Source organism: Dreissena polymorpha, chromosome 3 (assembly GCF_020536995.1).
Source record: "Dreissena polymorpha isolate Duluth1 chromosome 3, UMN_Dpol_1.0, whole genome shotgun sequence".
NCBI classification, from domain to species: domain Eukaryota; kingdom Metazoa; phylum Mollusca; class Bivalvia; order Myida; family Dreissenidae; genus Dreissena; species Dreissena polymorpha.
Window position 1 is genome coordinate 130,186,893 of NC_068357.1, and position 22,781 is coordinate 130,209,673.

General features: G+C 34.5%; 3 protein-coding genes across 23 annotated transcripts in view; 2 read left to right on the forward strand and 1 right to left on the reverse strand.

Annotated features, from left to right (window-relative positions):
• The window catches only part of LOC127871444 (synaptosomal-associated protein 29-like), a 153,279-nt gene extending 133,346 nt beyond the window's left edge, over positions 1-19,933 (forward strand). The window contains exon 4 of one of the 3 annotated variants that reach the window (XM_052414389.1): positions 17,641-19,933. The gene's annotated coding sequence lies outside the window, so the exon portion shown is untranslated. Of the gene's footprint in view, positions 1-17,535 lie in introns of all 3 variants that reach the window. The other 2 variants (XM_052414390.1, XM_052414388.1) reach the window with 2 other exon arrangements.
• The window catches only part of LOC127871437 (breakpoint cluster region protein-like), a 232,114-nt gene that overhangs the window by 115,376 nt on the left and 93,957 nt on the right, over positions 1-22,781 (reverse strand). The gene's annotated exons all lie outside the window — the stretch shown is intronic.
• Positions 3,083-19,933, forward strand: LOC127871443 (synaptosomal-associated protein 29-like). Its single transcript, XM_052414387.1, has 3 exons — positions 3,083-3,407; positions 9,892-10,282; positions 12,858-19,933. The coding sequence occupies exons 1-3, from the start codon at positions 3,186-3,188 to the stop codon at positions 13,019-13,021; spliced, it is 777 nt and encodes a 258-aa protein (XP_052270347.1). The 5' UTR covers positions 3,083-3,185; the 3' UTR covers positions 13,022-19,933.

A 22,781-nucleotide genomic window follows, 5' to 3' on the forward strand; every position in this document is an offset into this window, starting at 1 on the left:
TTATCTGTGTTACATCATTTCTTCCTACGATGTTTCTGCATAAATTTTCAATTGTATTCAGCACTTACATACATGATATAAAAAGATTTGGGTCGGATTTAATTCGTTATGCATTTGACATATTAACATTACTAACGATTATAAGGTAATGTTAGGAACAAACGAAATAATCTTTCTAAGTGAACCCATACTTTATCCCCTCAATACAACAGTCATAAATAATATATATTCACATAGGTATAAAAGAGAAAAAAACATACATTTATAAAAATTATATTGATCACTTCTACTGAAATCATATCGTGTATTGCATTTGCACAAACCTTTCTATCCACTACAAATTCACCTGTTGCGATTATAATATAGTGACCAACTCAGAACTGGTTTAAAAGAAGGTCGTCCAAAATGTGTCACATCAAAGTCACATACATGATCCGTATCGTTATGGTAAAACGCGTCAAATGTCATTGTATTAAATAAACAATTCATATTTAAGTATAATAAAAAACATCCACCGATATGCATTTTCTAAGCAGGTGTCAGGTATTCCAAATTGCTTCATGTATTCCGAATCGCAACAATGGCAGTATTTGGTTACATCAACCTTATACCAGTATCAAGCCGGCTTTATCCCATTCTGCTTTTCATTACACTTTTATTGCACGTATATGTGATTGTTTGGCAAGGTACTTCGACGTAATCTTTTTTGTTTGATTGATGGGTTTTCATGTACCTATCGCATTCTAGAGCGGTACACACTTCGTTACGCCGTCTTTTTTAATCTTGGCATCCTCAACATATATAACTGGCGTCTAGATATCTGGAAATAGTAAGCATAGTATTCCGTTGGATGCATATTCAAACATAAGTATGTCCATATGTGTTAAATTAAACAGGTAAGAATTACACTGTGTTTATAATACCGTCGAATGTCTTATATTACACACACTAAATGTTAGCGTTAAGTACGCGATAAAACATATAATGATACAAATTAATAATAAAACAATTAATAGAAAAAAGAAAACTCTTGATTTCTTCAAGTGAAAATGTTTTCCAAGACATTCGCACCAATGTGGAATTCATTCACGAAAGTTATTTCGCATAAAACCTTGTAACATAGGAAAGAGCTGTTAATCAATTGGAAGTCAGGTCCCAAAATGTGCTTAAAAGGAAGTTTAGTTCCAAAAATGGGGGTTAACCCGTTATAATTCCGCATTAAATATTCGAATAGACATAACAACGCGTCGAGATAATAAAATATTCGTGATTTATGTTATATTTTACTGTACACATGCACAAATACTGTTTATTATGAGAGAAAATGATATTCGAACATCCAACATCTCGAAGGTCAAGAAATTAAACAACAAATTTGTCGACGGTTTTGCTTCAATAACTTTTTTATTCCGACGTCTACGGTTTTGAAACAAAAAACCGAGGGAGCACAAACACCGTAGAGCCGAAAGGGTTTATTCATTTAAAAGAAATATAAACTGGCTTACCGGGTGAAAATATCCGCTACTCCTTCACGAAAAACACTTAAACGACGCCATCTTTGAAGTTTTGCAACAACTTTCTCACTTAAACGCGGTAAGCTCCCGTATACGCATGCCCCCCTGATAATGAATCTTTGTAACAAGGACTATCCACAAATATGGGGAAACACTTCACAAATCATATTTACATGGTAATTCTTAATCAGCAAAGATAATTTTTGTTAATTCCCCACCACTTAGAATGGACTATATGAATGCCTTACCTTTAACAATGACATTTACTTGTCTGTTCAATCTTTTGTAAACATGGCACAAAATATAACGGTCATTGATATTACGTCATGTGTTGATGAACACAAGACATGAGTCAGTCATATAAACTCAAGGTAAAGTACGTTTGCTTGTTATTTTGGGGGATTGTTCATGTAGTCAATTATTTGGCCATTTTGCCAGATTTAAAGAGTTGTCTGTTACTGTAATTAGTATGTCCACTAAGTACTGGTAAACCAGCTGACTTAGGAATATTGATTTGATTAACTGAATGCTGTGACACAAATGAAATATTGTTAAAAACTCCAGCTAAACAAACAAATTTGAAAACAGTTAAATGATTGTTGAGACAAAAACCAAAGTTAAAAAACACATGTATACAACTATAAGAATTATTCAACTATGATTTCAAAAGCGTCTCAAGACACTATTTTTAACTCTAAGGCCGTTGCAAAAAAACATTTTATAATTATGACCAATTCAGCTGTCAGGAGTCTGTTGTTAACATAGCTTTAAAAGCTTTAGTCCAATTTAATGCCAAATTGGTAAACGACTGAGACCTTTTCTATATGAAGTTTGCTTCAGACAGGTGGTCTGAGTTTAGACCATGGACTTCTTATTAAAAATGGTTCTTATGCCGTACACAGCAAGCGAAGCTTTAGACAAGCATGCGCATTCTTGCGGTCCGATCAAGAGCTACCCTGTCTTCTATAAAGTCACTCAATGTTTCTTGGTCTCATAGCTGATAGGGTCCTAACAAGCCTGTTCAACTACGCAGACTGGTCTGGAGATACGCTTGCTGCATGTGGCATAAGAAGTAAAGGACCTATTTTTTTATGATGCAGGTCAAATAGTTGTATTAGAAGTACATGTATACAAGTTGTATTAGAAGTACATGTATACAAGTAAAGCTCAGTAAAAAGCATTCAAATAGTTTTTCTATTTAAATTAAAGCACATCTTATAATGTCATATTCGGAACTTTATTTCAAAGCAACTTTAAGACTTAAATGTTACATGTCTTTTTTTAGACAAACACTATGATTTCACAATTGATCGCCAAAACGGTTCATTAGACGCTGAAGACTTTTTACAAAAATGAGATACAAAAGATATAGCACATGCCTTTTAAAAAGTACAATTATCAATATAAAAAGTGTGCAGTTAGCCATGTAAGTTATAAGAATAACCAACACACAAAGAGCTATCAATACAATTTAGAATATGTTCGCTGTAATAAGGTAGAGTGTAACCTTTAAAGTGTGCATATAATATCTTAGGGTTACATCGATGATAAACACGGAAGACACCATTCTATACATAGATGGTGACGTCACTTCGTGATTGTCAGTAAGGGTGTGTACACAATGCGGAAGACACCCTAACTATTTCGATAAACAAGCAATAGAAGATAGAGATGTCAAACCCATTTTATACAAATTCAAACCCTTTTGAAAATGACGAGGATAATCATACAATCCGTCGAAATCAGCCTACAAGGGATGAAATGTCAAAGGACGAGCAGATCCAAAGGATGATGCAGGAAATTGAAGAATCTGAGCAACGACAGCTTGAAAGCACCAGACGAGCACTGGCCAGCATTGATGACTCAGAACGTATTGGAATTGCTACGGCTGAGGTTTGAATGAGTTTCATATTAAATAAACCTTTGAATAATTATTGTACATGATGTGAACTTAAGAAGAAAATAATTACGGTTTACTGTGTAAATTGCAATGATGGTTTACGGAGGTTTCGCCACACTGCAGTTTCGTCACACTGAATTTACTGTAGAAAACGGGTAGAGGGTTCGTCACAATGGTAATATATAGGTGTGAATAATACCGGTAAACTTTAGCACCTTTGATTGACACCTTTCTTCTGTTATCAATCAACATGTTTTTTTTCTTTCTGTTAAATTTGATAAATTGAAGTGTTTAGTTAGTGTACACATGCAATTAAATAACATAATACAATGTTGATTATGATTCACAAAAAACATTTATTCAAATACAACACAATATTACTCAATACATTAACATAAAAATCTACTTAATAAACGGTATAATAATATACTTACCTTTACACAACACATACATTTATTTGCAAGCAATATTACACCAAAAATAAATATTTGCATATAAAACATAATCAAATACAAATAAACTCAATAAATGGTACAATAATATTCTTACCTTTACGCACCACATACATTTATTTCCAAACAATATTACACCAAGCATAAAAATTTGCATATAAAACATAAAGATTTAATCAAAAAGCATGTAGAATCCAGAAGTCAGCACGCCCGGCTCGCGTATTGATTCTTCGATGCCAGCCTGAAATAATGAGCAAAGTTTATGAACAATATTGTTAATTATGTTAGGCGAAATAAAAATGCTATAACAATGTTGTTTATTACGTTACGTAAATATATATATATATAAACAATAACACCAATTGTTCTTTGAATAAAAGCATACCTTCAACATCGTTGTTAGTCCTAACTGTTTGTCTATAGACGCTCCAGTTCTCCGACTTCCACATGGATCCCCGGATCCACGTGCGCTCAACGTAATTGACGACATTCAGAAGAGGACCGCCAACCTGGAATAAGCAAAATGTATGACATATGCGTACAGTACATTTTAATTATTGTGTTTTTTATAATATATTATATTATTAACAATAGAAGACCATTGAATTAATGTGTATACCATAAATAATTATGAGGTAAGTAATAATTATTATTAGTACCTGTTCAGCCTGTAGCATCATCTGTTCGAAGGCAGGAATGATGTGTTCGCTCGGTAGATACGGCAAGGACGTTTCCTCAAGAAGAGGAACTTGTCGCCCTATGACGCATAAGCTGTTTCGAGACCCTCATTTACCACCTTCCTGTACACACGTTGGTTCCAGTGGAACACGCAGCCCTTAACGGTCGCTCTTGGGTACAATTACCGTATCGCGTGCCACACGCGGCTGAAACAAAAAAAACTCCTCTGCCAAGTCGGCTGTTTCCATTTGTACCTCCAGTACGACTTCTGCTGGTCGGCTGCATTCGCGACATTTCCATTCTACTACAGCACCCTATATCATTTTGCGATACTGTCTTAGACTGATACCAGTGTCACAAGACAGGTGTTGCCATTTTTTGCATTGATCACACGATATTGCGCGATCATCGTCATTCACGTTCCGTTCGCAGTGTATGCATGTATATTCTGAAGCCATGATTGGATTCTGTGGTTGCAATGAAACAACTCCCCTATTATATACTCTTGTTTAACAGACCCTATTTACTCTATATGCATAAATACACACAGTTTGTATAATCCACGCTGCCAATTTAAGCAAACTTCTTAAATTGCCAATTAAAGGCGTGTGTCGCTAATTGATTGTTTGCCATGCACTAGTTAATATGTTTGCACTATCAAGTAATCATTAATTGAAATATCTTATAATCGTAGATTGGTAGTCGATATGGTGTGGACGTGTTTTCGTGTGCTCCACAAATATGTGTTTTATTCATATATTAGGCGCACAGAAAAAGTTGATATTATGGTAGAAAAAAGGATACCGATAATATGCAAAGTGTAATGCGAGTGTTACATTTTTCTGATAAAATCAATAGTAAAGACAAAAAAAAGTTACTTTTTAAAGCATATTTATTAAAATCATAGGACATTAATTATTGCCTGTTACATGTGAATATATTTCTAATTAAATATAAAACAACACTGACAAAATTTTACAGTTTTAGCTGGTACTACAATTACTAAAATAAATACGCTTCATTATAACAAACAGTACGCTGTTTAACCTAAGTCAAACATAAATCATTTAAATAATATATACAATTAAAACCATCATTTGTTACAAAACTCAACTCAATAAAGCTAAAAAATAACATAAAGAAGCATATATCCCAATATATTTATTAACATCATATTTAATTGCAATATTATTTTATTCTAAACAATATATCAGTGTGACGAAACCACCACTGCCCTCCTTCATAATATCAGTATGACGAAACTGCATTGTGACGAAACCTCCATCACCCGCAATGATTGGGGTAAATCTGTGAAAGTTCGCAGTAGTTCAATAACAAGGACTCAAAATGTCAAGTTGGGTCGTACTAGCTTTGATGAAATTGCCACGAATTTGTCAAAAATGAGACCACCCAAATTCATCAGTGATGACACCTCATATATACAAAACGCAGTTCATGCTCATTTCGAACAGCTTCGTCATACATGTACTCCTGCTTGGTTATTACTGTATTTCCACATCAGATATGATTCCACAGTTGGCACTTGTCTTACTGTACTGTTATGTGACTACTCTTGAGGTGTGGTAAATTCTCCTCAAGTAGAATAAATATGGAGGCGCAGACATTTTTGTTGAATATATCAAGACAATGTCCATGCCTGATATTTATATTTATTGTCTTCAAGAATAAGGATCGCAACACTTTAAATTTAAAAAGTATAAATTAAAGGCATGCTCACTCTATTGATTTAGTGTATATTAGTTATCAATTAGTTTAGTTATTAACATCAATCAATATGTGTCATAAATACTGCGTACCCAAGATGCAAACATAGGCCGATGTTGTCTACAAGGATAACGATTGTCTCACTGACTTTACCTTTAATTGATAATCAATAAGATTATATTATCAATTACTGTAATACATGTAAATAACATCAATCAGTAAGTGTCATAAATATCTGAGATGCTAATATAGGAGTCACTAATGCGAGTGTTACTCCCCTATTGAAATGTTAAAATATACATTTGACATCTAAACTTTATTATCCCCGCCGAAAAATATTCGGGGGGACATAGTAATAGTCTCCGTCCGTCCGTCTGTGCATTCGTCTGTCCGTCCGTCCGAAACTGTGTCCAGAGCATAACTCAAAAATGGATTTACTTTAAACTTAGAATATAAACAGATGGCAACTAGGAGAAGTGCAGTGACCAAGAACCATAACTCTATCTACCTTAGTTTTTGAATTACACTTCAACACCGTTATTTCGAAGTCGTCGGGACCGTAAAAAAAACTTCGGATTAACGATTATTTGAAATAAACATTTGACAGAAGACTTCTTTGACTCTGTACAAATAAACCGTTGTGGAATTCGCATGGTTCGATTACACGCTAATATTTATAATGGTTTTACTTAAAAACGTAAACTAGTCAGATAGCAATAGATTTCTATTTGTAACAAACGGAGGAATAAATCGATTCTTTCTTCTTCTTTTTATTTTTCTCTAATTACAGAACATATAAAATACCATGAACAGCACACATTATAATACATGTAAATACATAGAGGATATTTGTTGGATTCGGTAGATTATCGAATTTAATTCACGAGTGATCATTGAAAATAATATGTTCACGAGTGGCGCAGCCACGAGTGAAAATATATATTTTCGATGATCACGAGTGAATTAAAATCGATATTCCACTTAATCCAACACATTTTCTTTTTATTTTGTGCTTTTTTTTCACAGTTAATGTACATTGTTAAAGAGTTTAACTAAAGAATTTCGCCGGGATAATGACGTCATTTCTTAAAAAAATGACGTCATTTTACAGTCAACAGTGAAAATTATCGATAATTTTCACTGTTTAAAACAGTGAAATTATCAGTTTTAGTTCACTGATATTACTCTATAAACCACCGGAAATCATAAAATAAATGAGTACATTTTCGGAAATGAATTAACTTTTTTTTTTAAAGACGCGATGTCTCTCTGAACATCGGCGTTAGCAGCAATAAACTGAATGCATGTAACATATTTCTCCAATTTGTCAAGGACATTCAACAATTCACTTCCGCCCGTGTTTTGCTCGCAGAACTGCCTTACGTCGTTGATGCGGTCACACATTAATTGGATATCATGTTCATTCTTGTGTTGACGGCCTTGTCGTCGTCGCTGGATTAATCTTTTAAGTACTGCGTCCGCTGATCACTGACAGATTAAGTTGCAGACGACAAAGGTGTAATTATCGGTTTTTGACGTGTGAAATTACGCTCAATGTTTTGCAGTTTTGACTTTGGATTAAAGATTGATAATTAGGTGCGAATTATAGTGTTGGGACCGACAGAATCACTTCGAATTAACGATTTCTTCGGTTTAACGAAGTTCGGATTAACAATTAAATTTTACACTAAACAAAGAAGAAACAAAATCGGGACCCGGGAAATACTTCGCAATAATGGTGACTGCGGATTATCGGTGTTCGAAATAACGGTTTGGAAATTACGGTGTTGAAGTGTATCTCCCTATATATAATTTCAAACTAAATTCTTGTCCGGAGCATAGCTCTAAATCTACTGAAGGGATTAACTTGTAACTTGAAATATAAACAGATGGCAAGTAGGAGAAGTGCAGTGACTAAGAACCATAACTCTATCTACCTTAGTTTTTTTAAATATCTCCCTTTATTTAATTTCGAAGTAATTTTTTGTCCAGAGCATAACTTTATCTACTGAAGGGATTTACTTGAAACTTGAAATGTAAACAGATGGCATGTAGGAGAAATGCAGTGACTAAGAACCATAACTCTATCTACCTTAGTTTTTGAATTATCTACCTAAATTATTATTCTACTCTTAAACAAATGTTCTCATACAAGCAAACACATTTAGACGGGGATTTGGCACTACTGTGACAAGCTCTTGTTTAAAGATAGATTGATAAAACATGTATTGTTTGCATTTAATTGTTAACATGTGTTTTTTGTGTGTAAAATATTTAAGTGCTGTAAGCAATTTATATTACCATTTTCACCACAGCATGCGACATCTTCAAATGTATTAATTTTAATAATTATTAATGTCCAATTTTATTCAAATAGATTTTGTCAGTGAAAGTGCATGTTTGCTTCATGCCTACTGCTTAAATAAATATTTGATGACAAAATTAAATAGATCATAATATGCATAATATCATAATATGCACAGCATAATAAGTATTGTAATAATTTGTGAATTAAAATTATCCACATGACCTAAAAACATGACGTATGGTCCTCAAATCTGGGCCGTATAGTCCGCAAATCTGGGCCGTATAGTCCGCAAATCTGGGCCGTATAGTCCGCAAATCTGGGCCGTATAGTCCGCAAATCTGGGCCGTATAGTCCGCAAATCTGGGCCGTATAGTCTGGGTCGTATGGTGTGATGTGTGATAGCACAATTCAAACTAATATTTTCACCACAAAAATATTCTTCTGCAACAAGGCACAAGTTAAAAGTTACTTGAACATCCTCATTGAAATTAGTCAAAAAGCAAATTTCCCCAAGATTATGTTGCATCAGAAACTTTATGGTCTTGATTTGATCAAAAGATATACAGGGAAATTTTATTGCTTATATTGTATATGAAGTAAAACTGGTTGCAAAGCTAACTAATAGTACACTCAGCCAACTGATGTTTACACTCTTTATTCAAGTTAAATGTAGGGTTCACAACTCATCATAAGATACAGTAGATAGAAACAGGTAGTGTGCCTCCATTCCATATTTTACTGCTGGTATGATAGTCATATCATGGTTTATAAGGGCAAATGCAGATAAGAAATGTAAAAATTGCTGCTATAAACAGTAACCACTGTTAATGAATTACAATTTCATTATAAAAACAGAAGAAGAAAATCCAGTTAGCAACATATTTAAATCGTAAATATTGTGAAATTAATGTACATAAAACACATGTTTTTAGTATGATATTTTGTTAGATATAGTAACATTAAATCATGTTTATTTCTTACATAAATTATACCTGTATTTATTTTCTAAATCTTGATCTGTTTACTAAATTTTGCATTGATTATATTCTTAATTTATTAAATCATCAATCTGTGTATTAAAAGTACCAGTATGTAAGATAAAGGTTACATAATAGTTCTGGTGTACCACAATGCCATTTTGGCAGTCCTTTCCAGCCATTGGTTCTGTGCTTATACTATTGGGGGCCCATGTCCCATAACAGTATCAGAGAAGGGCCAATGCTTTGACCATGGTCTTGTTATAACCTATTAGTATCATTTCAATTTGATTTTCACATGTGGCAATTTCTTAAAACATATGTGTACATTTTTTAGGAGCTTCTTCTTCAAAAAGAGCAGCTTAACAACATTGAAGCTAAAACTGGAAAAATAAATCAAGATCTTAAACAGACACAGAAAAGTATCACCAGTGTTAAAAGCATATTTGGTGGTATAAAAAACTGGTGGAATGGTGACAAAGATAAAGAACCTACAGATTCTAAATCTGCTGTGCAAGGGCCGAGTAAGTTGGAAAAAACTATTGAAGAACAGAATAAATCAAGACCTCACCCGAGGGAGCGATTCCAAACAGATGATGGACATGGATTCTATGAAGAAGAAAATTTAGATTCTAAGTTCATGCAGGGTGCAAGAAATCCACAAGCACAGCAGTATTTTAAACCAGTCACCAACAGTAAACGGGAAGAATGTGTGAATGAAAATCTTGGTAAAACTCTTTTTCTGAGTAACAGATGTTAAAATATAAGCAACGCATCAATAAATGTGCTACTTTAAGATTCTTTATTCTCCTCATAATAAAGATGATCGAAGAGTATATTCGGGGGGTTTGTAAAGCAGTTTTAACATACAAATAAGCAGACTTTGTTTTAAAGGTGTTTATTCTAACTTAGGTGCATGAAGGCTTTTTTTATATAAAAACAACAACAATGATATGTTCAAAACAAAAACTTAATAAAATTGGAACTTTTGACACAGCAACTAAGTAGATTTGGTTAAACTGTATTCACCTTGGTCGTCAGCCCTTATTTGTGTGTGCTGTGCTTGTCTTGCTTTAGACACATTCTTGTGTTGCTTTAGACACATGCGTGTCTTGCTGTAGACACATACTTGTATTTCTGTAGACACATACTTGTCTTGCTTTAGACACATAATTAACTTGCTTTAGACACATACATGTCTTGCTGTAGACACATACCTGTCTTTCTGTAGACACATACTTGTCTTGCTTTAGACACATTCTTGTCTTGCTTTAGACACATACTTGTCTTGCTTTAGACACATTCTTGTCTTGCTTTAGACACATACATGTCTTGCTGTAGACACATACTTGTCTTTCTGTAGAGACATACATGTCTTTCTTTAGACACATACATGTCTTGCTGTATACACAGTGCTCCAGCTAGCAATAAATAGAGGGGCGCTGCGCCCCTCTAAAATTTGCCCCCTTAAAAAGCGCCCCTCTATTTTTCTGTCAAATGCCCTTTTGGTCTCTAAATTCCTGTTTTCCGGCCGTAGATCTATAAATCGCCAGAAACATCGACATGAATACACAGATAACACCCTTACCGGTACATGACTGCCCAACACATTGTGAACAAACAAGCCCCAAGGGCATGGTTTGTTATCAGATCATTAATTAGCCTTTTGTTGCAGACGATAGTAACATGCTGTGAAAGATTATCTCTGAAGTCACATACATGTCTTGCTGTATTACACATACTTGTCTTTCTGTAGACACATACTTGTCTTGCTTTAGACACATTCTTGTCTTGCTTTAGACACATACTTGTCTTGCTTTAGACACATTCTTGTCTTGCTTTAGACACATACATGTCTTGCTGTAGACACATACTTGTCTTTCTGTAGAGACATACATGTCTTTCTTTAGACACATACATGTCTTGCTGTATACACATACTTGTCTTTCTGAAGACACATACTTGTCTTGCTTTAGACACATTCTTGTCTTGCTTTAGACACATACTTGTCTTGCTTTAGACACATACTTGTCTTTCTGTAGACACATTCTTGTCTTACTTTAGACACATACATGTCTTGCTGTAGACACATACTTGTCTTGCTGTAGACACATATTTGTCTTTCTGAAGACACATTCTTGTCTTACTTTAGACACATACATGTCTTGCTGTAGACATATACTTGTCTTTCTGTAGACACACACTTGTCTTTCTGTAGACAAATACTTGTCTTTCTGTAGACAAATACTTGTCTTGCTGTAGACACATACTTGTCTTTCTGTAGACACATACTTGTCTTTCTGTAGACACATACTTGTCTTTCTGTAGACACATACTTGTCTTGCTGTAGACACATTATTGTCTTGCTTTAGACACATACTTGTCTTGCTGTAGACACATTCTCGTCTTGCTGTAGACACATACTTGTCTTTTTGTAGACACATACTTGTCTTGCTGTTGACACATACTTGTCTTTCTGTAGACACATAATTGTGTTGCGGTCCACACATACTTTTCTTGCTTTAGACACAAACTTGTCTGGCTGTAAACACATACATGTCTTTCTAGAGAGACACACACACTTGTCTTGTTGTAGACACAAACTTGTCTTGCTATAGACACATACCTTTCTTGCTGTAGACACATACTTGTCTTGCTGTACACACACACTTGTCTTGCTGTAGACACAAACTTGTCTTTCTATAGACACATACCTTTCTTGCTGTAGACACAAACTTGTCTTGCTATAGACACATACCTTTCTTGCTGTATACACAAATTTGTCTTGCTATAGACACATACCTATCTTGCTGTAAACACAAACTTGTCTTGCTGTAGAAACACACTTGTCTTGCTGTAGACGCAAACTTGTCTTGCTATAGACACATACCTTTCTTGCTGTAGACACATACTTGTCATGCTGTAGACACATACTTGTCCTGCTCTTTGTCTACAACATGTATTCACATGAAACCTAAATTATATGTATTCAGGGTCTTTATGAAGTCATTGAAGCAAGCCCAGTAACTTTTACCAGCCCTTGAGCTCCCTTTTGTACTTAGTAAATTCAGATTGAAATTTGTCCTCAAATTGAAATTCCTGTTGAAGTTTGCATGCACCAAGTAAATACCTCTGAATCTGCAACAGATGATCAATGTGAACATCACACATGTGTTTGGGATCATCATGTGAGGTCACCCACCAAGGCCAATTAACTCTGATCTACTATGTTTCAGAATTGTGTCCCTTTTTGTAGTAAGAAAATTCTGGTTCATCAAGTTCTTATTACACATTTGATTGCAGATCTCATGTCAGAGGGAATGTCTCGTTTGAAAGGACTTGCTATTGGTCTTGGAGATGAAATTAAGACGCAAAATGAGCAGCTGGATCGGATCAATGTTCAGGTTGGCCGGGCGGACATAAAGATCACAGACCAGAACAGGCAGATGAGAGGCATTTTGAAATAGTCATACTTAAGTTAAAAAACAACACTGTATTAAAATTGTGAATGAGTTCCATTATTTCTGTCAAGCATATATTCAAAATCAATATACACATGTGTAATGAGGTAATTGTCTTTAACGTAACAATTCAGTTAAATGCTGAAACAGTTAAAAGTAATGTTTTAATTTATATCATAATTAAACATGTATTAGCCGCCCTGTGGGAAAACCTGGCATAGCTTGTGCAGTCTGCACAGGCTAATTATAGGGACAAAACTTTCCACAAAGACTGGGTATATATATAGTAGAGAAATTGTTTACTCAAAAAATGCAATGAAAGCGTCAAGTGTTGTTCCTGATCAGCTCGTGATGACTGCACAATCATGCTGATCTGGGACTACACTGTGTGGACTGCACTTTCATGCTGATCTGGGACTACACTGTGTGGACTGCACTATCATGCTGATCTGGGACTACACTGTGTGGACTGCACTTTCATGCTGATCTGGGACTACACTGTGTGGACTGCACTATCATGCTGATCTGGGACTACACTGTGTGGACTGCACTATCATGCTGATCTGGGACTACACTGTGTGGACTGCACAATCATGCTGATCTGGGACTGCACTGTGTGGACTGCACTATCATGCTGATCTGGGACTACACTGTGTGGACTGCACTATCATGCTGATCTGGGACTACACTGTGTGGACTGCACTATCATGCTGATCTGGGACTACACTGTGTGGACTGCACTATCATGCTGATCTGGGACTACACTGTGTGGACTGCACTATCATGCTGATCTGGGACTACACTGTGTGGACTGCACTATCATGCTGATCTGGGACTACACTGTGTGGACTGCACTATCATGCTGATCTGGGACTACACTTTACGCACATGAATTTAGTCTGCTTTTGCCAGAGTGTGGTGCATGTATACCATATGTTTTTTACATTTGATTAAATCATAAAAATACGTTTTGTTAATAATATTTTATATCTTTTTTATTAACAATTGTCTGCAACACTTAATTAAGCTATTTACAACATTAATTACAATGTATAGTCAACTTGGAAAATTGATGATGTAGAATAACAATATAATGACATGGATATACAAAGCGTCCACTGCTGTGGTCTACATAGTGTTCTGGCATAAAGTCAACATGGTGCAATGCCGCCATAATTTCATAAACATTTTTAACCAGGTTTTCCGAAGGAAAAAACTGGTTATTAGATTGGCGAATGCGGGCGGGTTGGCGGAACAAGCTTGTCCGGGCCATAACTATGTCGTTCATTGTCAGATTTTAATATCATTTGGCACATTTGTTCACCATCATTGGACGGTGTGTCGCGCGAAATAATTACGTCAATATCTCCAAGGTCAAGGTCACACTTTGAGTTCAAAGGTCAAAAATGGCCATAAATGAGCTTGTCCTGGCCATAACTATGTCATTCATTGTGAGATTTTAAAATCATTTGGCACATTTGTTCACCATCATGGGACGGTGTGTCGCACGAAAGAATCACGTCAATATCTCCAATGTCAAGGTCGCCACGACTAAACATAGATTTTTTTTTAAAAACAAACTTACAAAGGGGGTTAATTTTGTTTGTTCATTTCAAAAGTTCAGTTTGAGTTTTCTCCCTTTATCAGATTTTTTTTTCACAATGAAAACCTGGTTTTGTGACAATTTTGTCCCTTGTTTTTTAAATGGTGTGAATTTGTATTAGGTAATCTGTTGTGTGAGCAGCTTGTGGTAAATTGTTAAGTTTGTTTATAGTTTGTATGTGGGTCAGAATTACCGTTAAGATTTCAATATGATATATATGTCCATATCACAAAGCTTTATTTCAAATGTATTGGTGTTTCAGTTCCGTGATGTGTTTCAGAGTTTCTGTTAATAGCTATTAATTTGAATGCAGGGCTTATCCTTGTATTACAGCCGGGATCAAGCATCAATTTTACTAATTAGTTCTATAGCCTTTATTTTTTGCTCACTTATTTGTGTTGTAGAATTAATGTTATTGAAGTTCTCTGTGTACTCTTTGTCCAGTTTTGAACTAAATATCTTCTCAATACTTGATGTATTTGTTGTAATTGTAATGTTCAAGCATATGAATTGTTTCAATTAGTTTCGCGTTGTTTATCAGCATTTGTGCTGTCTAACCAGGATGTTAGTATAAACTTGAGATCCTCAGGCTTAACTGTGTTTGTGATACTTATGTTTGCTTTGCATTCCTAGTCATTTGATATCATTATACCTCATCACCATTTGGTATCTTGATTATACATTTACATGTATGTATCCTTCTTTTGTAGAGTTTCACCTGTTTTTATTTAATCAGCCTCCATTCCCCCATTATTTTGGAATATTCTGATAAATCTTGATGGAATTATCTTTATTTAGACAATTCTATATCTTAGATGTTATTTTTTGGATCAACACACTTGATTTTGAGGTTTTGCTTGGTAAAAAAATAAATAGAAAATTGCTGCACATGCTGTATAAATGCACATTATTTTTTAATATTTAAACAGCATGTCAATGTTATTTTGTTTTTAAAGGGATAATTTTAATGACTTTTGGTAAAATTATTACAAAAAAATAAGTGTTTACTATCTAAATAATGACTGAACAAATAGGGTTGCTAGGGTGCCTTCTTAGAAGCAGCCTGTTACTAAGGAAATGTCCAATATTTAATTTGTTTGTCTTAATTTTGTTGGAAAGACATACAAAAATGTTATCAAAAAGCTGACATGTATTAAAATTGTTTTCATTCAGCTTAAAATACAATGTATCACTTTTACTTTTAAATGGCTGAATATACATAAACACAGAGATGATTTGTGGAACTAAACTGAACCCATAATATGTATTCTGTGAACACAGCATTGAATTTTGTAAATTGCAGATATATTGAATTATAACTTCAAGTCAAGTAATATTTGTTTATAAAGTCGGGTCTATAACACATTTTAACACAAGCTCTGAAGAGTTTTTAAAGCTGACTTATAAACTAAACATTCACATGATAACATCATAGCACATACAATTACATGTACATTACTTAAAGCACATTATTAAAATGTTAAGCATGACAAATTAACAATACATGGCAACACAAAATTGGATAGCACAATTGACTATCTAACCAATCAATTAATTAATTATTTAAATAATTAAACAATCATACAATCATCTAAGCAATCAGCTAAAATTGAAACTACTTAAGCATGGATATCTGTAGATACAGATTATTAGCAGCGTAATTATTATTATAGCAGAATAATATATAAAATAAACTATCTAAAGTTCTTAAGCTTGGATATTTAAATAGGTTACTTGATTGCTATACTCACAAATTATTGTATTATGTGAATTAGTGTATATATATACATTACTGAGAAATAAAACATAAACGACTTTTATGAATTGCCTTGCCTTCAAATTCTGCTGATTTTTGTTCAATACTTGAACACGAAATCAAGAAAAGACTTTCAGTACTACTATGGATATCATGTTCAAAAGGAGTCCAACAGAATAATATAATGGCATGCAAACCTTCATTGTCTCGGATGATAAAGAACAATTATACATTTTAAATTGTAAGCAATTGACAGGCGTTGATAATGTTGACACTTTTCACACAGCAGAGTAACATTTTTAATTAATTAAAAGACAGGTCTTTGCTACATGCCTATATGTGCGATATACAATGGCAATTGAAACCCTGAGAAACAAATGGTATTGTTACTCGTCAACGCATCCGGTAATTGGTTTCCGTGTAGCATACTGCGTGTTAACATTACTAATTATTTATTTACAAGACAAAAAATTGAATGAATATGTATTTGTTTATTAAACAACGAAAGTCGAATATTGCGAAACCACTATCACCATAAATGAGCGAAATCGCTCGCAATCGAATGAATCGATCTGCTTTCCTTCAACTACATAAAGGTCAGTCTGGCTGCACAGGTTCTGAGCGACTCTGTTGGTGAATATTAAAATGGCATGCGAAACTTTGCTGCGTCGGAGGTTAAAAGAACAGTTATACATTTTGAGTTGTTTGCACTTAACATGTCTTGATTATGTTGCTATTTCAAACAAAACGTGGTAACATTTTAATTCTATTAAAAGACCGGTCTTTTGTACATGCACATACGTGCGATAAACAACGTCAATTTAACCCTGGCGAAACAACCGGCAATTAATATTCATCAAAGGGTCCAATAATTGGGTCCCCGTTCGACATACTGCGTAATAATTAGACAAATTTATGATTGATTTTGAGATCAACTACGCAACAATTGAACGAATAGGTACTTGTTTATTTAACATAATATAATTTGAATCCGAAAAAACGTAACCCGCTCAATAAGCAAACTCCCTCGCAATCGATATCGTGTAGCCACATTATCGCTACACAGGGACCAATCAATCAAGATTATCAAGTCTCGCGCACCGGTTTATTTGCGTGCTGTATCGGGATATCGCGAGGATGCGCAGCCCTTTGTTTGTATAGGTCCCTGATTTGCAATAACTTTTGCAATATTGAAGATAGCAACTTTATTTTTGGCATGCATGTGTATCTCATGGAGCTGCACATTTTGATTAGTGAAAAGTCAAGGTCATCCTTCAAGGTCAAAGGTCAAATATATGTGTCAATATCGCTCATTTAATGTACACTTTTGTAATATAGAAGATAGCAACTTGATATTTGGCATGCATGTGTATCTCATGGAGCAGCACATTTTGATTAGTGAAAAGTCAAGGTCATCCTTCAAGGTCAAAGGTCAAATATATGTGTCAATATCGCTCATTTAATGTACACTTTTGTAATATAGAAGATAGCAACTTGATATTTGGCATGCATGTGTATCTCATGGAGCAGCACATTTTGTGAGGTGAAAGGTCAAGGTCATCTTTCAAGGTCAAATATATGGGGACATAGTGTTTCACAAACACATCGCTTGTTGAATATGTTCTAATTCACCAGTGTCTTTTGGATTTGTATGATATTCATTACACTCAAATGTTTATTACATTCAATATGAGGTGAATGCAATAATGCACCAATCTTGTGGTTCATTGCCATTATACAGGTTTTTAACAAAATTAAAAGTAATGAAAATTACAATGGGGGAGGGCTTGCAGGTGATTAGTTTCAAACAGGTGGTCTCCTGTCAATAACTTGAGTTTGATTTACCAATAATTATAAAACTTTTGATAAAGCAATCATGCATGGAGACCAGCCTTGAGATTGTATTTGGGACTGGTTTATAAGGTCAAGGTCACCTTGACAAAGAAAAATGGTTTCCACTAAATAACTTGAGTTTTGATGGAGGTAATTCACTGAAATTGCGTGTGTGTTACGTTACAGGCAGACCTAATTTGGGATTTCACAATCATTTATCTTCTTTAGTAAAACCTTGTCATGTTTCTTGTTGTTCTTAAAAGTATGTTATGCTTGTTATTGTACATGTATATGTTGATTACGTATAGAGTAAAATGAAATTGAATTTATCTTGTTTTCATCCAAAAAGTGTTTTCACAAATCACCCGTATGGGAATATCAAAAGTCAAGGTCACTTATTTATATTGAGGATAGGCATCAAACTGCTTGTCTATACAGTAACATCATTTCAAATATGGGCAAACTAAGCTTGACTGGGCATAATGCAACTTCATCATTCAGGAAGAAATTTATTTAACAATACCTCGCCACAAATGATCACAGTGGGGAGTTTGCATGCTGCATGTGTTGCACATAATCTTTAGATTGATAACAAATTTTAAATAATCATTGGACATTTACAGGCCTTTCAAAGTTAACAACAAAAACAGAAAACTATTCATGTACATATTTCTGTATTTCAATAATAATAATGTATGTTAACAGTAACAAAAGTTTTAAAATTACACAGAGCCATACTCGCAACGATAGATGCATAGTTTTCAGACTTGCAATTGAATAAACTATTCAGACCAGAAGTGATTAAGTTAAAATTCAACAAAACAACATAACTCGGGTTCATTAACAGCATCCAATAAAATGTCTCCGTGATTTCAACTGAAGCAGATTCCAGCTGCTCCTGCACATTCTCCGCCTTGCATCATCTTGATTCAAATGTTATCAGAAAGCTGAAGCAATCATACATGTTAAATAATAACAAAATGAGTTAAATCGCAAAGGGTTTGACTAAAATCTATACTTAGCCATATTTGACTAAAATCTATACTTAGCAATATTTGACTAAAATCTAAACTTAGCAATATTTGACTAAAATCTATACTTAGCAATATTTGACTAAAATCTATACTTAGCAATATTTGACTAAAATCTATACTTAGCAATATTTGCAGAGAATTAAACAAAATAAGCCTTCGCTTCAATATTTGAAGTCCTTAAATTTTTCTCAGAATCATCTATTGAGTCATTTTTTTGGTTTAAACAGAACTTTATTATATTAACAAAACAAAAACTGTCATAACAAGAGGTGATATAGTTTAAAAACAAAAAGCAACAACAAACAAGAGGGCCTAAAAGCTCTAGGTTTCTAACCTGAGATATCTAGGAAAAAAATTATTTGTGCAGAATTTGGTGTTTTTCTAGGTTTTTACTATGTATGACAAAATTAATATTTGATTTGGTTACAGTATTTAGCAAATACAATTGTGCTCAATAAATATATATTACGGGGGGTATTTTTTTAAAAGAAATCGCAAGATTGGGGTATATCATAATCCTCAGGGAAATTAACTAACATAAGAGCAGACCAGCACATGATGTCACGTGCACACACCAAACATGGAACCCCGTACCCTTGGGGTTCCAGAGAATACAATTTTTAGAGTTATTTACAATGCAAGTCTATATAAATCATGAGACCCCTGCAGTGCGGTTAGTTTGACCCCACAGGCATGTTTTGAAAAAACTTGTACGAGAAAATAAATAATTAACATACCAAATATTGAAACCCTGACCCTACAGTATCAGAGATTTTTTAAAATAATTTTCAATATAAATCTATGTATCATTTGGCCCCTGAGGTGTGACCAGTTTTGAAAACAGCGACATGATTTGAACACACTTCACAGGACCAAAGAGGCCAATTAATAAATTTCTGGGCCTCACGGTTTCAAAGAAGTATTTTTACTATATAAATGAATGGAAAAAAACTTGGTTGAGAAACACCATATGCTGTTATATGCCAAATACCAAACTTGTCATCGCGGTTACAGAATTGATTTCATATTCATATAAGGAAAACAAATTGCCCCCAAGGCAGGGTAATTTATTTTACACCACAGGAATTATTGGAACAAAAGTCACCTACATCAACACAACTGGACTACACAGTATCGTAAAAGCTCCCCATAAGCAGAAGAGCTAAAGGCGTAATTTACAAATATAAATTGCGAGTGCTTATGACTTCATGATTAACACAACAAGCGTCATACATAATAAATTATAATATTTACTCATATCTTTAAAAAAATGGGGGCATGGATGTATGACAAAAAACAGGCTACTGCCCTATCATTTTGTAATGTATCAGACTTGATTCGACCCATCTCTGCAAGCCTGGCTGTTATTTTATTCAAAACCTAGTCTGCTATATAACAAAAAACTAATGTGGTAACCTGCAATTTACCTATATCACACTGACAGTCTTTCACCTTTTTTATTGACCTTTTATGGACACATTTCCTCCTGTATCATGCACTATACCCCTTAGGCCAACTAACACAAGTCCTTGGGGGTTATGGCAATACATGTAGTGGAGAGAATTCCCTAGCACGTGATACAAATGTAAACACAAACTCATTGTCCTATCAATAGTATTAGCTGGACCATTGGATGTGGGCTCCTTCATATATATATCGCTTTCATATTCTAAACAAGATTATTGCCAAAAGTTATAAATTTATTATAAATTATTTGCCATCAATGACTTATTTAACAAGAGCTGGTTACAGTAGTGCCAAATCCCCGCCGAGATGTGTTTGCTTGTATGACAACATTTGTTTTAGAAAGTAGAAGAATATTTGTAAAAACAAATAAAGGGAGATAATTCATTATGCTCCGAAAAAAAAATACTTTGAAATTAAATAAAGGGAGATAATTCAAACACTAAGGTAGATAGAGTTATGGTTCTTAGTCACTGCACTTCTCCTACTTGCCATCTGTTTATATTTTAAGTTTCAAGTAAATCCCATCAGTAGATTTAGAGTTATGCTCCGAACAAAAATTTACTTTAAAATTATATAAAAGGGGAGATAATTCAGAAAGTAAGGTAGATAGAGTTGTGGTTCTAGGTCACTGCACTTCTCCTAGTTGCCATCTGTTTATATTTCAAGTTTCAAGTAAATCCCTTTTGTTTATTTAGAGCTATGCTCCGGACAAAAATTTACTTTAAAGTTATATAAAAGGGGAGATAATTAAAAAACTAAGGTAGATAGAGTTATGGTTCTTGGTCACTGCACTTCTCCTAGTTGCCATCTGTTTATATTCTAAGTTTAGAGTAAATCCATTCAATAGATTTGGAGTTATGCTCCGGACAAAGTTTCGGCCGGACAGATGGACAGGACCAATAACTATATCCCCTCCGATTTTTTTTATGCCCCCCTTCGAAGAAGAGGGGGTATATTGCTTTGCTCATGTCGGTTTGTCGGTCGGTCTGTCTGTCGGTCGGTCGGTCCGTCCACCAGGTGGTTGTCAGACGATAACTCAAGAACGCTTAGGCCTAGGATCATGAAACTTCATAGGTACATTGATCATGACTCGCAGATGACCCCTATTGATTTTCAGGTCACTAGGTCCAAGGTCAAGGTCACGGTGACCCAAAATAGTAAAATGGTTTCCGGATGATAATTCAAGAACCCTTATGCCTAGGATCATGAAACTTGATAGGTAGATTGATCATGAGTAGCAGATGACCCCTATTGATTTTCAGGTCACTAGGTCAAAGGTCAAGGTCACGGCGACCCGAAATAGTAAAATGGTTTCCGGATGATAACTCAAGAACGCTTATGCCTAGGATCATGAAACTTGATAGGTACATTGATCATGACTGGCAGATGACCCCTAGTGATTTTCAGGTCACTAGATCAAAGGTCAAGGTCACAGTGACCCGAAATAGTAAAATGGTTTCCTGATGATAACTCAGGAAAGCTTATGGCTAGGATCATGAAACTTCATAGGTACATTGATCATGACTCGCAGATGACCCCTATTGATTTTCAGGTCACTAGGTCAAGGTCACAGTGACAAAAAACATATTTACAAAATGGCTGTCACTACAACTTAGAGCCCATATGGGGGGCATGCATGTTTTACAAACAGCCCTTGTTTCAGCGGGGATAAAATAAAATAAAAATAAAAATTAACAAACAATATATGTAATAAACATGACAATATCTGATACCACATGTTTTCCAGCATTCCTGTTTATATGAAAACCATGATAGTACACATTATGTATGAAATTTTATGATTCTGTAATAAAAAATCACGAATGGGCACATTAAACATGCAACGTCACATGTGTGATAAATTTCCATGATAAATTTTACAAAATAAATTACATATACATGTACAACTATTATTGGTTTAACATTTCAGCATTACTTAATCACAGCAATGTGCTACGGCAATTATGTAAGAACATGTGAACATTTTCTATCTGTTTCAAAAGACCTGATAGCTAGAAAATTGCATAAAAATTTTAGAGGTACTATTTAAGCAATTTGTCACCATTTTACCAG

Bases quoted from the DNA above. Each gene is read 5' to 3' on its own strand.
- LOC127871443 (XM_052414387.1), top strand. From the start codon at position 3,186: ATGTCAAACCCATTTTATACAAATTCAAACCCTTTTGAAAATGACGAG. The intron at 3,408-9,891 runs GTTTGAATGAGT...TACATTTTTTAG, and splicing joins TTGGAATTGCTACGGCTGAG to GAGCTTCTTCTTCAAAAAGA. The intron at 10,283-12,857 runs GTAAAACTCTTT...ATTTGATTGCAG, and splicing joins ATGTGTGAATGAAAATCTTG to ATCTCATGTCAGAGGGAATG.